Raw genomic sequence first — 15,606 nt, 5'->3', positions numbered from 1 at the left:
TTCATAATAGTTTGTCAGTCTAAATGGAGCTGTATCTTCTAATATTTAGCTGACAAAACACATGGAAAATGAGTGGAATGTAAGTTTTCCCTTAAACAAATGTGTGTGTGTGTGTGTGTGTGTGTGTGTGTGTGTGTGTGGACTGAGCAGCTCTGAGTCTACTCTAAAGCTCACAACTATAAAATCTTAAAGTCTGACATAATACATGGGTCCCAAAAGTGGTTTCTCATTTATAACATACCAATACTAAAAAGTATCATCTATCTCCACTGAGAAACCTAAAATGTCTTTTCTCCCGAGTTGTTTTTCTGTTTGTAATGTTTCCAACATACTGGATATCTCCCAAGATATGAAAGTTAACCAAAAAAAAAAAAAAAAAACACTTTTTAGATTTTTCCTACATATGAATTAAAGTACTTTGATTCAGCATCAATATTTAAAACTTTACAAAAGAGATGTTCATAAATCCTAATCAATAAGACAGGGGTTAAAAAAAAAAAACTTCAGCAAAAAGATTCATTATGGCATTATTAACTCCTTTCTACAGGGTATGAAAGCAACTTAATAAATATGACTTGTGCTACTACCAGGGACAAGAGACAATGGGTGAAGATAAAATTTTGAGAGTGAGAAACAGACTGGTTATGGGGTTATGTGGGCAAGGAGATTTTCTTCAGGATGGCAAAGGCTCAGAAAAGCTTTTTCCAAGACCTCAACGTGGACTTACACCAAGAACACCTACCAAACTCAGTTTCTGCTTGAGAGGAGGAAAGATGATAGAGGTGGCAATTCTAGCTCTCCAAGACAATGCGATTCCCTTAGACACAGATTTATGATGGTATAAAAAAAGGCAACTGGTGCTGAGGACATCTTCAGGGCTGTGTCATGGTTACCTCAGATCTCTCTTTAGCTACCTCCCAGGGTTGGATTAGGTGTTCCTATGGGCTCAGGTCACCCTGAACTTCCCCTGTTAAAGCATCTGTTACATTAAACGCTTATCTTTTTCTTTAGCTGCACGCACCTCCCCTAAGGCTTCAGCTCCATGACGACAGGAACTACATCTCTGTTCTTCACAGTATATCACTGGTACCCAGCACAGAGTCTGACACATGACAGGACCTCAAGTATTTATCGATTCACTCAAGTATCAAGGAAGAAATATGCTGTCTCCTGGGTCAGGATCAGATGTCATGAAAACCACTGACAGCAGCCTATTTCTTCTTATTTGTGTGGAAACTAAGAAGTCAGGTTACTTTTCTTCTCTTCTTTCAGTTGAAAACTGGTTTAGCAAGAAGATATGAAGTAAACTGCTATTAACCAATAGCACCGAAGCATACAATTTATCTTCTGAACCATGACCTAGCATGATAAACCCCCACCAAAGGGCAATGCCCACATCATGAGGACAAAGAGAGACGTGGTGGGCTCAACAGGATGGCTTCCAACTTTAGTTTGAAGGGAAAGAAGAAAATGCTACACAAACTGCAAAACAGGCTATCGTAGAAGAGACCTGACAAAAGAAAGACTTTAATGAAAAGAGCCCTAAATTCCCAGGCTGGAAAGTACTTCGCTATACAAATAGTGACCCTCCACAGGTGCCTGGCACATGGATGATGTTTAAAAAAAGATTTAAATCTAAAAAGAGCATCATATATTGAAAAAAACACCTGAGTGGAAAACAAAAATTTGATAGGGTAACTCAGAAAAGAGAGTATACAGAAATTTTTAAGTATTATAGAAATATACTTCAAACCTCCAACCAGAAGGTAGATATAAAAGATCTTTTTTTTTTGCACGATGGAACAAAACTAAATAAACTTAACCTATTGGGGGGGGGGGGCAGGGCAGGGATCAATCACACAAGTCTAAGAAAAAAATGGCTTAGAAGTATTGTATCTAAAATAGCCTAGAAATATTTAACAACTGTGGAACTAACAGAATGTATTAAAATTAAGTGATGAATATGTGAACATGAGTTAGCGTGCTATGGATAACAAAGCTGACATCATCTAGACTTGCATTACTGTAAGTATCCAGAAAACAGAAAGAAGTGTCTCTATACTATACTATTTTAGATTTCACACTATCTTTTAAAAGTTAACTAAGTCAGATATCCAGAAGAGAGTAACTCAGAACTATATATTAGAAGGATTAAGATGGAAGCTGTCTTCAGCTTCAGAATGATATTCTGGGTTTGTTTTTTTTGTTTTGTTCGCTTTTGATGCCAGAGGAATGGAGAAGAGAATTTTAACTCACCCTACAACAAAGTATCCAAAAAGCAGAAGAGACTATCTTATGATGCATACTCCCTATGCCAGAAATGAATTCACCAAAATACTTCCTCAATTGTTACATGATCTTTAAAGGCCATCGATCTAACACAGATTCTAAAACAATGAAGAATACTTCATTAATGCATGCTTAAGACTTCACATTAATTACTGATTAAATCCGTGGGAGAGAAAAGTGTGAATTGCCAACATAGAGCAATTCAAACAAGCAGTGAGATCAGACTTAACTCTGTTTAAATTTAATATGAACCATAAATTTTCCTGGTAATAACTGTCATGCCCTCAAGAAGAGTCTACCAAGTCTATGTTTCTTTTTTCTTTTTTTTAATTTTATTATTTATTTATTGACTGATTGGCTGCATTGTGTCTCCGTTGCTGCACACAGGCTTTCTCTAGTTGATGTGAGCGGGGGCTACTCTTCATTGTGGTGCACAGGCTCCTCATTGTGGTGGCTTCTCTTATTGTAGAGCACAGGCTCTAGGTGCATGGGCTTCAGTAGTTGCAGCACATGGGCTCAATAGTTGTGGCTCATGGGCTCTAATGCACAGGCTCAATAGTTGTGGCACACGGGCTTAGCTGCTCCACAGCATGTGGGATCTTCTCAGAGCAGGGCTCGAACCCGTGTCCCCTGCATTGGCAGGCGGATTCTTACCCACTGCACCACCTAGGAAGTCCCTCTATGTTTCTTAGTATGTTAAATAATGCTAAACTTACAAGCCTGTATTATATAAATTATCAAGTCTAAATTCTAAAATGTCTTTAATAAATGTATCTGTCAAAATAGTTTTCATTCCCCTTCTCAATGATTTCTATAATTCCACAGTGAAATAATACACATTAGATAACTAATATTTTATTCATGTCTCACATTCAGATAACACTTGTGCTGAGACTCTAGAAATCTGAAAACACTAGTTCTTCAGCTGCTATCCTCCACCCCACCTCCCCCAATAAAATATCAGCAGGAATTAGATGACCAATAACCAAACACCATTATTAGACACGGACATTTTCTTCAAGATCAGTGGTTAAACTAGCTTTAGGAAAAACAAAGAAAACATACTTACATCTTGGCTCAGTCCAGAAAAGGTTTTCTGAAGCTCCTTGGCAAATTCTAAGTTATGTAGCACTTCTTCATATTTTTCAACTGCTTCCTACCAAATAGGATAAAACATCAATTCTGTGAACTTCTAAGTATAAATATGTCAAAACAAGTGTTCTTAATAACAGCAGAGGAGATTTAAGACTTTAGGAACTAGCCATTTACCATACATACTCAAAAAAAGTAAGGAGAAAGTATTTAGTAGAAGTCACATAAAGTTAAATTTAAAAATTCAAATTTTTATGCCAGAAATCTGAATGATAATAAAATTAATAATAAAGCTATCTGTAAAGTCTAAGGTCAGAGAGGTCTGCAGCTTTTAAGAGCACTGAGCCAATAGGATTCCTCTGTCAATATTCATTCACTACACAAATATATTACATAAGTAGCGTGATGAGAATCACACAGATGAAAGCAAACTCAAGAAATTTATACCATGGTAGGAAAGACTTGTAAATAATTACCTATAAGACAAATTAAGTATTGTAACAGAAATATCACCTTTTTTTTTGGCCTCGCTGTGCAGCTTGTGGGATCACAGTTCCCCAACCAGGGATTGAACCCAGGCCCCTGGTAGTGAAAATGTGCAGACCTAACCACTAGACTGCCAGGGAAGTCCCTGTATGTTTAAAGAGGCAAATTTTTCTTTTGAGATTTCACAGAGGAACAAAGTTGATAATTAGAGAAGGGGTAGGTTTTTTTATGGGGCTTTACCCCAAATCTATATGGAAGAACAAAGGGCCAGTAGGAAACAGAACCAGATGGGGAACTTGTTCAAACAGACAAAGATACATTACAAAGCCTCCAGGGTTAAAACAGTGGAGGCTTTGTAACATTCCACTTCTGGGTATCTACCCAAAAGAAATGAAAACATATGCCTACTTAAAGACTTGAAGGCAATTTTATACAGCACGTTATTCATTAGAGCCCAAAATAAAAACAATCCAAACATTCAGCAGCTGGTAAATGGGTACACAATGTGCGTTATAACCATACAAAGGGATTCTAGTTAGCAAGAAGAGGAAATGCATTACGGATACATGCTATAACATGGATGAATCTCAAAAACATCATGGGAAGTCAAGCCAGATGCAGGACTTTATTTTATATGAAATATCCAGAAAAGACAAATCTGTAGAGATAGAAAGCAAATAAGGGCACAAAAGAGAACTTGAAGGGGTTATGGAGACGTTCTAAAACGTGACTGTTGTGAGAGCTGCATAACTCTACAAATTTACTACAAATTATTGAATTTTACACTTACAGTGGCTTAATGTTATATTTATGATACCTCAATAAACCTGTTTTAAAAATAATCTGATAGTACTAAGTCTTTATAAAGGTACAGAGCAATAGGAACTCCTGTGTACTACCTGTCTTAGCATAAACTGGTACACTAACTTTGGAAAATAGTTTGGCATTCTTACTATGAAGTTAACTACAGGTACACCCTAAGCCCAATGAAAGGTATGCAGCCTGCAGAAATCTTACACCTGCATCTCAATAACACATATAAGACCAATCAAGTAGAATACCAAAAAGCAACTCAAACATCGAACTATTTACAGACTACTACTGAGCAAAGAAAAGCAAATAAAATATACCTGCTTGCATCAATCCTAAACATAATGAGTAAAAAAGATAAACTGCAGAACATACAGTATAACATTTATCATAAGTTTCAAAAAAGCAACCCCAGCAGATTTAAGGACAGCCAAGAAGTTTTGTTAAAACAAAAGGAAGGGAATGAGGGGGAAAAGTTCAAGGTCAGGTTACAGGAAAATGAGTCCTGGGAAGGAGCTTCAATGATGCTAGTAACATACTATTTGAGTTGAGTAGTGGGTTCTGACACTTGCTTTATTATCCATTAACTTACACACAATATTTTGTCTACATACTTCTTAATGAAACAGGTAGAGAGGTCTTTCAAATATAGAATGAAGAATGCACAGAAAACATAATCATAGTATACAGTCCTCAAAGGGATGTAAAACTAGAAAGGAACACCCTTTCATGTCTACTCCTAATGGTATTAACTCTGACTCAAGAAAAGAAACATCAAATGGGAACTACTTCAACTTCCATCATCAAATGTGGATCCATCCTTTCTTCCTCTCTTTCTTTACACAGTGGAGGAGATACCCTTCTACCTGTGCCCTGGATTGTATTAATTCTTCCTTCCTGGGAGATCTTACTCTATGATTCCCCCTTTAATGTCTTGAGCCTCTGCCTCTCTGTTGATGCTGAAACTAGCACTTAACACATTCAAGTCTCCCCCAACCTAAGTAAGAAAAATAAAAACTGCCTTTCTGGCAACCATCTCCCTCCAGTCTCAGACAAATTTCAAAAATGCCTACACAGTCTCCATTTCCTCTTCAGCCCTCGCCCACCTGGCTTGCTGCCACCATCCCACCAGAGCCGTCCTGACTTAAGTCAGCAATGTCACGCCCATGCTTTAAAACTATGGATCCTGCACAGCTCTCATTTTGGTTAAGTTCTCAGAAGACGTCAACATAAAGGCATCCTCTGGCTCTACCAACATCTCTTGTTTTGTATAACACTAAATTCCCCACTTCTCCAGCTTTTTATTTACCAGCAATTTTTCCATTAACTTTTCTCACCTCATTTTTTAAGCACTTATGAAGATAATAGGACCTACATCAAAGAAATGTGCAATTTAAATGATTTCATGTTTATAAATCACTCAGAATGATGTCTGGCCTGCGAGAAAGTGCACTAAATATTTTTAGCTATTCTTATTCAAACATCAAATGTCAGCATTCTGTCATATGCTTCCTTTCTGCTTTCTATACTCTCACCCAAGACAGTCTCATCTTTTCTCATGGCTTCAATTAGCAGCCATACAGGTGATATATCTCTAGACTAAACTTCTCTATGCTCCAGACCTTCTCATAAATACTTATTTAGATATCTCACCCCTTAATGTTTCACAGGCACATTAAAAAATCAGCAGTCCAAAATCGAGCTCTTTATTGCATCCTCCGGAAACATTCCTGTCTCCCAGTGTTTCCAAGCCCAATAAATGGTTTTGCCATACACCCAACTGTTCAAGCCTGAAACCTGGAAACCACTCTTGGCTCCTCTCTTTATTCCCCCAGTTACCAAGCTATATTGATTTTACCTCTCAAATCCAGCTATTTTATTCAAACCCCTCTGCTTCTCTCTCAGTACCAGGTCCCAAAAGCTCTGATCTAGACTACAGCTGTAGGAGCTGAAAGCATCAGCTCGCCTTTTGCTCAAGCACTCGAGTCCCGGTTCTCCATTTCAAATCCAGATCTGAGTCAAAACAGATGTTAAAGTTACAAATGGGACTCCAAAAAACTTCATTAAGACATTTTTCTTACTATTCTAAAGGAGAAATCGAAGTTGATGTTAGCAATCTTAGTGAAATCTTAGAAGTCGATAGCTCAGTCTCAGTAGGTTACTTAAGGGTCACTACCAAAAGAGGTTACAGTAGTTAGGCAGATATGACCATGCAGGTCACAGAAAGCTTTACTTACAGTACTACAAATATCTGCTGGGTTAAAAAAAAGAAATACAAAATGAATTACAAAATTTCTACCCAACAATACTGAAAACAGTATCAAATCATATCTGTAGTATCAGCTAAAGCAGTGCTTGAAGGTACAGTCACAGCTTTAAACACATATAGGTGGGGGAGGGAGGGGACAAGTAAATCAGGCACTCAGCTTAAATGCAGAAAATGAAGTGAATAAACCAAAGGAAAGCAGAAAGATGAAAGGAGTCAGGAGAGAAAAAAATATATCCAAAAGCTGGCTTTAAAAAAAATTTTTTTAAGACACTACTTAACTTACTTTAAACTGAGGAAATACAACCACACAAAGTTAGAAATAAACAGAAAGCAACACAGAAATAGACTTTCATAAATAATTACTTTGCCCCACTTTGCAAATAATTTTTTAAAACGGGATGAAATATAAGTGATTTTCAAGGAAAAGTTTTGAAAAGTTGACTCTAAAAACAAGAAAAATCTAAACAAAACCCAATTTTCAAAGAAACAATAGAGAATGTTTTCAAAGAACTCCCACCCAAAAAAGAACCAAGCTGAGAGCTGCAGAGAACATTTCAACCAAACTTCAAAATCTCAGTGGAAACACTGACACCATATTAAAAAGGATAAATAGGTAGAACGCAGATGATTTTTAGGACAGTGAAACTATTCTGTATGTTACTATAACAACAGATACATGACATTATATACTTGTCAAAACCCACAGACTGGATGACACCAAGACTTGAACCCTAATGCAAGCTATGGAGTGATGATGACATGTCAACGCAGGTTCAACTGTAGCAGACACACCACTCTGGTAGGAACACTGACAGTGGAGAAGGCTGTGCATGTGTGGGGTCAAGGGCTATACAGGAACTCTCTCTACTTTCTGCTCAATTTTACCATGAATCTACAACTGCCCAAAAAATGAAGGAGAAGGAGAAAGAGAAGCAGCAGCAGCAACAGCAGCAAAAATAAAGATCCCAAAAGTACATTATGCTAAGCTGTATATAGGCTTAAAGAAACCCTGGATGGATACAAAGTAATCTATTAGAATCATTATTTTGTAAGATGAGACCTGAACAGAGGAAAGAAAGGATGAAAGAAAAACTATCTTTTTTAATATTTCCTAATTTCTAAACTATGTGAATTATTGCCAATTTTAAGAACTAAACTTAGAGCTTTTTAATTAAGTACTATATTACTGACAGTTCTCTGAAGGATCAGATTATAGATTTTTTTCTTCTGATTAATCTGCCTTAAGTATATATTCCTTGTACAAGGAGATGTTATTTCTCAAAAGTACCAACTATATACTTAATCACATTTAAAAACCTAATATTCAATCATTTTATATGTAAAAAAGGAATGAGATGGAGCTTTATGTAATAAGGTGGGTAGACCTAGAGTCTGTCATACAGAGTGAAGTAAGAAAGAGAAAGACAAATATTGTATGCTAACTCACATATACGGAATCTAAAAATGGTACTGATGAACTCAGTGACAAGACAAGAACAAGGACGCAGATGCAGAGAATGGACTGGAGAACTTGAGGTTTGGGGGGGTGGGGGGTGAAGGGGAAGCTGAGACGAAGTGAGAGAGTAGCACAGACATATATATACTACCAACTGTAAAATAGATAGCCAGTGGGAAGTTGCTGTATAACAAAGGGAGTTCAACTCGAGGATGGATGATGCCTTAGAGGACTGGGATGGGGAGGGTGGGGGGGAGTCGAGGGAGGGAGGGAATACAGGAATACATGTATAAATACAAATGATTGAACTTGGTGTACCTCAAAAAATAATAAATTTTTAAAAATCCTAATATTCAATCATTTTATATGTAAATCTATATGTAATAAATGTTTAATGCCTACCATATGCTATAAACTATTCTAAGTACTAGGAAAACAACACTGAACAGACAGAAATTTCCACTTTAATGAAACTTACACTGTAAGGGAAGGAGAGAGAAAACTTTTGTCAGAAAAGCACTTTCGTTAAGAAAATTAAAGCAAGGAAACGAGCAAAGGAGTGTGAATGGGAGAATGAGGTATGGTATTGTCAGGACACACCTGACATTTGAGATGAACGTCAAATAAAAAGCTGAAGCAGACTGGGAATGGAGCCATTTAGACATCTGGGGAAAAGCATCCCAGGCAGTAAGACCAGCACACGCAAAAGCCCCAAAGTAGAAGTGTGGCTGGGATGTTTGAAGATCTGCAAGAAGGCCAGTGTTGCCGGGATAGACCCAGCAAGAGAGAAGTGTAAGAAATGCAACAAAGATGCAAAAGGAAGTGGGGAGCATATTTTGTAGGGTCTTATTCTGCCACCATGATGGGAACCAACAGGGAGGGACTTTTAAGCGGAGGAATGACCATCTGACTTGCATATGAACAGAATTACTGAGGAGAGCAGGAATAGAAAAACCTGTGAGGAAGCTGTTACAGCAACGCAGATAAAAGGTGATGTGGTGTGGAACAGGAAGGCAGAAGCAGAATTTATGAGAAATGGTCTGTTTCTGGATTTATTTTGAAGACAGAACTGACCAGACTTGCTGATGAGCTAGGTATGAGGAGAAAAATGAGAAATTCTCCAAGATTTGGCAACTCCATCCTTCTATCAAGCCATTAACTGACGAAGTGAAGGTTAAGGAGGAACAGGTTTTGGGGAGCAAAATGATGTCTTTGACATCTTTGACAACTGGACAATAGGAATCTAGAGTTCAGAGGACTGATCTATTGGCAATATAAGTTTGGCAATTGTCAGAATATTACTCAAGAAATCAAAGTTAATACTACAGAAGCAACATGCAGTTGTGAAGGCAGTAATGAAATACTGAGATTAAAGTTTGCCTGGCTAGAGCTCTGAAATATAGCATATCCTCGACATTTCTTAGAGAGCTACCATGAGAACCACCAACCTCCCCACTCCCATCCCCCATGTTTCCCCAAAGTCAAAAACACTACTATAACAGAACACTTCCTTCAACAGTATTTACACAAAGGCAAGTTTCATCACTTTAAAAGTTACTGAATATACCATGACTACTTAAAAACAAAGCCATGTTGAAACGCTGAATGTTCAGCTAAGTCCTTTCACCGGCTATCTGAGCACATCATTCTCGGAGCTCAGACAATTCAAATCTGTGCCTCAGCAAAACTGTAATTTACTACATCACAAAAATTCTAGGTCAGTGAAGAAGAGCCAACATGGCAAGGGAAAAGTCCTTGAATACCAGTGCCTATGATTCACAACCAAAAATTTTAGTTGAAAAAGATAAAAAACAATAGATCTACAAGCTAGATCAAATACCTTTTAGATTAATTTTGTCTCCATCTTAGCCAGGAAATATGATCAGGTTAAAATGGCAAACATCAATAAAGCATTTTTGAAATTTTCCATATTGCAAAAACTCTCCTTCACCACATTAGATAAAATTTGCAATTACCAGGTATACCCTGGGTAAGGTAAACAATATTTTTAAATGCAGTAAATAGTAAACATTTATAATAAGATTTAAAAAAAAAAAAAGGCCCAATATCTATCTATCAGATAAACATGCCTCCTGAGAAAGAATATGGCAACTTAGGATAGAAAAGCAGGGACAAACCTACAAAGGAATTAAGGGAAAGCAGCTAGAAAAAAACCAAGGCAAGCTGCAGGAAATACTCTTTTATATTTTAGAGGAGAGAGATGTCAGGTTTAGAATATCAGAAAGCTAGATGATTCCCTGCTCTTCTCCTTTAGTCCACTTTAGCGAGAGGTTAATTTAAATCCATAAGTTAACTCTTGGTGATAGTCTACATTTTCCCTCTTATTAGACAACACACTTCCCCATCCATTCACCACCTACTAGTGCCAAAAAAGTAAAGTCAAAGCTGTGAGATCTAATTTTGAAAAATCCAGTGGATTCTCACTCTTCTTTTTTAGCCTGTCAAATCTCTGATCTCCCCAAATTCATCTAGAGTTTCAGTAAGAAAAGAAATCAGCAGATCTGACCAACGGATCATAAACCACTTACCAACTGGTCTGGATTAAGTTGTTCTCCATTTTTCAGGCGATCCTTGTAATCTTCCAGTTTGAGCTACAAGAGAAATTTGTATCTACTATAATCTAATATAAAATTCTAAGAATACTAAATACCAGATACTAAATACCAAACTAAATGCCAGACTGTTTCTCATGAAAACAAAGTTCTTGAAGTAAGCTATCTAAGAGTAACATTTCACTACAAGGCAAGCGCCAATTGTAGATGAGGTCCAGTCAGGGAAAAAAATATTTCACACAATCAACATTAGTCTGCAATTACAAAAGTTAAGCCGTAATAAAACCCTTTTCTCTTAATGGCCTCTATAATGACACTCAGGGATTTAACTAATCAATCATATGCCCCTAACCCAGCGGTGATCAGGGGCAATTTTGTCCCCCAAGGATATATCATAACGTGTGCAGATATTTTTGGTTATCATGACTTGGAGGCAGGGAGGGAGGAAGAGGGTGCTACTGGCCTCTTGTGGGTAAAGGCCAGGGAGGCTGCAGTGCACAGGACAGCCCCCTACAACAAAGAATTATCCAGCCCCAATGGCAACAGTGCTGAGACTGAGAAGTCCTGCTCTAACCTCATGCTTAAACTGTTACCTGTTGAATTACGTAGGCATCTGTCCAGCAGAAAACTTCCTAATGGAACTACAAAATTGTAAAATACTTTTTTTCTAGAAATATAGTAGCCTCAACCTGAGGCTATTTTTCATATAAAATTTGATATTTAAGAAAACAGGTGACAAAAATAAATTGCATTTATTGTCCACATAATAATGACATGACCCTTTATGGTATTCTAAAAGCAATGTTTAGGCTCCTTCCACATTGGCTTTATGGCTTTAAAATGCTTTCCCAGAAGCTTGAAACGAATGTATGCGTACGGACCACACTGGTGTTCAAAATTAAAGAGGCACTATGGTAAAGCTAAAGAGTATAATTATACATATATATGTAGTTCCTCCACCTTGGGGCAGACGTTAATGGGTCTTTATCAACAGATCCTGCTTTGACTAGGTCCTGCTTTGACTCATTTCCCACTGTGGCAGGGAATTTGTGCTGACCCTGGCACTCTCACCTTATCACACTTGTGGTCAACTGCATGCGTTCAAAAGACAACTGGTGAGAGACAGGGCTACAGAGAAGCTACTGGTCCTTCTTCACTACCTTCCTAGTGTGTGCATGGTTGGGGGGGGTGGCGGGGGGGGGAGGGTGTGGAGGGTGGAGGAAAAAAACAGAGTCAATCAGACTCTTAAAAATCTCTTCACCCTTGTTCATTAAAAGCAACTTTCCTAAGGTTTAACTAGGTCTTGGCAGAAAAATATTTAAGAGTTCCTAGGTCTGGACAGTAACTCGCCTTACTATCACGAGCAAAAGAGACTCATGACACAACAAAGCTATGAGCAGTACCGTTTCACAGGCTACATGACTCAGGAAATGAGGAATGATTTGGATCTTTACATCAGCATTTACTATAACGTTAGGCTGATTATAACCCTGAGTATCTTCACAACGCACTCTACAATGCTTTCACCCACCAATCTTAAACGATCACCTAGCAACACAAAAATTAGTGCTTAAACATTTTCTGGCTCTACCATCATTAAAGCTTCCAAGACTGCAGCAGCTATACTGCAATATCAACTGCTGCAGAAAGTCACAAGGAAAACAAGCTAAAAAAAAAATCAAGACTATTCACTCATTTATGAAAAGAAACACTCAAGGAATTAATCTGACCTAAAGTAGCTAACTCTTCAAGTATTTCAACAGTAGCATTTATAATAATTTTACTATGAAGAAAGTTTTTATTCAGTTATTCTGACAAATCAAACAGAAAGTATTTAATATATCCAATATTTAGACTCCTCGTACATTTTCAGCCAGCCAAATCTCAAGGTTACTTAAATCTTTGGGAAAGAAATCTTCAGGAAGAATACCTATGAGCCCTGATAGGAAGCAAAAATGCCAGTACTTAACCCTTATTTAAGATGGTGCACACACAGGGCTAGGAGAGAAAAAAAAAAGGTTACCTTCTTTTTCTCGATGTTTCTGATTTTGTGTTTAAGGCATATGAGTCCATTATCAATATATGTCTCATATGCTTGGGAAGGAGAGGCAGCAGAACTGAGAGCAGACTGCAAGGGGCTCACGGCCCGCTGGCTTTCCCCATGCTGACTGTGGTTCACCTGGGGCTTGGCTGACTTCATATTCCCCTCTTTTCCCTCCTCTGGCCTGAAGGTGACTGGGAACCAAAAGGAGATGAAGAGAGTTGCACCAATGAAACAGATGAGGCTGGAGGAGGGAAGAAAAAAAAATAAGTATGAAAGTAAATTACGACTAGAGGCTTTAAATTCCCTGAAAAGTCTAGATTCACGCCCTCAAAATTCTCTTCCACAGAAGTGAGCTCAAAACCTAGTGAAGCTTTAAATACCGCACTTCCATTTCACTACCTTGAAGACAATTAGTGCCAAGCACTGGCGCCTTTACGTAGGCAAAAATCTACAATATGGGGGATGTTTCCAGAAATTCAATTTCCCACATAGGGAGGAAGTGCTGCTAATCAGGCTGTGGCTTCAGAGCTGAAGGCAATCCATATTCAGAATAATTTCTACGCTCAAGTGATGACACACAGAAAAGAAGCCTCCCCATCGGGACGAGGCAGCCATTCGAAACTCCACATTACTCCTCACCACCAGCGCCGACCCCAATCGCTAACAACGACCTTTAAAATAAAATCCCGAACACACACAATTCTTTCAGAGCTCTCAGTCACTAAGCGAAGAGAAACTTCTTGAACAAGAACGCTAACTTCCCTTTGATTGCTCTGGGGCCTACAGGGCAAGTCCGTCACTACCGGGCATTTGGAGCGAGGTCCTCTCTCAAGCTGCGACCCCGAGGCTGTGTTCAGTTTTGTTTAGACGTACCCATAACCACTTACATCCAACCGGTTTAAGGGCTCATCCTGGCGGGCCTCACTCCGTCCCGACCGTGGCCCTCGCAGCGCCGCGCTGCCCCCACTCCCCTCGAGGAGCATCCCCAAAGCAAGGGCACAACAGGCCCCAGGCAGCCGGCGCGGACGCCGATCCCCCGCAAGGCCCGCGCGGGAGGCGCTTCTACGCGGCGGGCCCCCGGCGCCCCGAGGGCAGCGACCCCCGCCCTCCCCACAGCCCTCCGGCCGCCGCGGAAGCCGGCCGGGGCCACTTCTGCAGGTGCCGCTGGGCGGCCGACCGGCAGTAGGACGCACGGGCCACCTGCCCCCCGGGGCCCCGCCTCGAGGATGCCGAGCCGCCCCTGCCCTCCCGGCGGCCGCCCGCCCCCGCCCCGCCGACTCGGGCCGCCGCAGCCCGGCTTCACCTCCGCAGGCCGCCGCCGCCGCCGCCGCCGCCGCCGCTGCCGCAGCCCGGGCCCGCCTTCGGAAGCCGGCGGGAGCCAGGAGCGCTGCGGAGGTGGACCGGCGCCACCCCGCACCCGCGTCTCCTCCTCCCGTCTCCTCCCTCTCCCCGCCCTGGCCTCGCGCGCGGCGTCTGCGGCGCCGGGCGCTCCGCCGACTTCGCCGCTCCGGCCCAGGCCCGACCCGTTCGCCGCGCGGGGGCTTATATAGGCGCGCCCCGCCCCCAGCGCGCGCTCGGCCTCCAGCCGCCACGGCCTCCCGCTTCCGGTGCCCGGGCCCCGCCGCCGACGGCCTCCGCCCGGGGTGGGGGGCGCGGCGTCTGCGCCAGGCCCGGCTGCGGCGGGGAGTCGGTCGCGAGAGGGCGCGTTCTCCCCGCGATTGCGCAGAGCGCTGGGCGCCAGGTGGGCCCGCTTAGTCGCCGGGGGCCGGCCGGCCGCCGACCCCGCAGACCTGCCCGACCTCGCTGATTGCATCCCGCAACAATTGGATGGGCGACCTTGAACCGGTGATTTCCATCACTCGAAAAGCACAGCGAGCCCTTTGTGGAACTGCCCGTTGAACCGAGCTTGAGCCTCTGGTGGTTTAGGTGGGCACTCCTGAAATGCAGGGGTGCCTTTGCCCCCCAGATTCCGTCCTTCACAGTAGGATGGGGGGGAAATCACCGTCTTCTCAGAAAGGACTCAACCTGTGAGAGCAGAATACTCCAAACCAGCTCTGCCATAAAAACGGAGTGTGGGTAACTCCACAACCTTCAGTAATAAGGTTTTGTTTATTTAGGCTGTGTCATTTGTTGTTTTGAAACAGAGTAATTCGTTGGCACTCAGAAAAAGCTGATAAAAATCTTGGTGAGGTTGCAGCAAATTAAGAGACAAGGCTGGAAATACATCAGTGTTTCTGAAGGAAGGAATGGTGCTTCTCATATCAAAAGAATAAGAGGGAAAAAGAAAACCAAAAACACAAAAACAAAACAGGAATACCTACCGTTTGTCCAGCTATTACACCAAAGAGAATTGTTTTAGGTCCTGTCCTTGGGGCTCTGATAAAAATTATTTAGACTAGCAAGAGAAGAACAGAGAAAAACCAGAAGTATAATCAAGGAAACTGAAGTCCAGTTTTAAAAGTGTTGGGGAAACCCACACAAAAAGTATCATGAGTTTTAACATTTCTTGATACACTATTTTGCTAGTTATTTATGTGTGTTCTTTTCAGTCTCTGGTAACCTATTGTACCTTAATGTTGCATTTTAG

General features: G+C 40.8%; 1 protein-coding gene across 18 annotated transcripts in view; it reads right to left on the bottom strand.

Annotated features, from left to right (window-relative positions):
- Positions 1-14,550, bottom strand: part of CAPRIN2 (caprin family member 2) — a 40,205-nt gene extending 25,655 nt beyond the window's left edge. For 6 of the 18 annotated variants that reach the window (XM_057700890.1, XM_057700891.1, XM_057700895.1 and 3 more), the window contains exons 1-4: positions 14,323-14,546; positions 12,999-13,260; positions 10,952-11,014; positions 3,359-3,445 (exon numbers count right to left, since the gene is read on the bottom strand). In XM_057700890.1, the coding sequence (XP_057556873.1) occupies positions 3,359-3,445; positions 10,952-11,014; positions 12,999-13,175 (327 nt within the window). In that variant the 5' untranslated portion in view covers positions 13,176-13,260; positions 14,323-14,546. Of the gene's footprint in view, positions 1-742; positions 818-3,358; positions 3,446-10,951; positions 11,015-12,998; positions 13,261-14,322 lie in introns of those variants that run through there. The other 12 variants (XM_057700897.1, XM_057700898.1, XM_057700902.1 and 9 more) reach the window with 5 other exon arrangements.
- Between the last annotated feature and the right edge of the window lie 1,056 nt (positions 14,551-15,606).

The sequence above is a fragment of the Hippopotamus amphibius genome, chromosome 12, assembly GCF_030028045.1.
Source record: "Hippopotamus amphibius kiboko isolate mHipAmp2 chromosome 12, mHipAmp2.hap2, whole genome shotgun sequence".
NCBI classification, from domain to species: domain Eukaryota; kingdom Metazoa; phylum Chordata; class Mammalia; order Artiodactyla; family Hippopotamidae; genus Hippopotamus; species Hippopotamus amphibius.
This window is presented reverse-complemented; position numbering and strand designations above follow the sequence as displayed.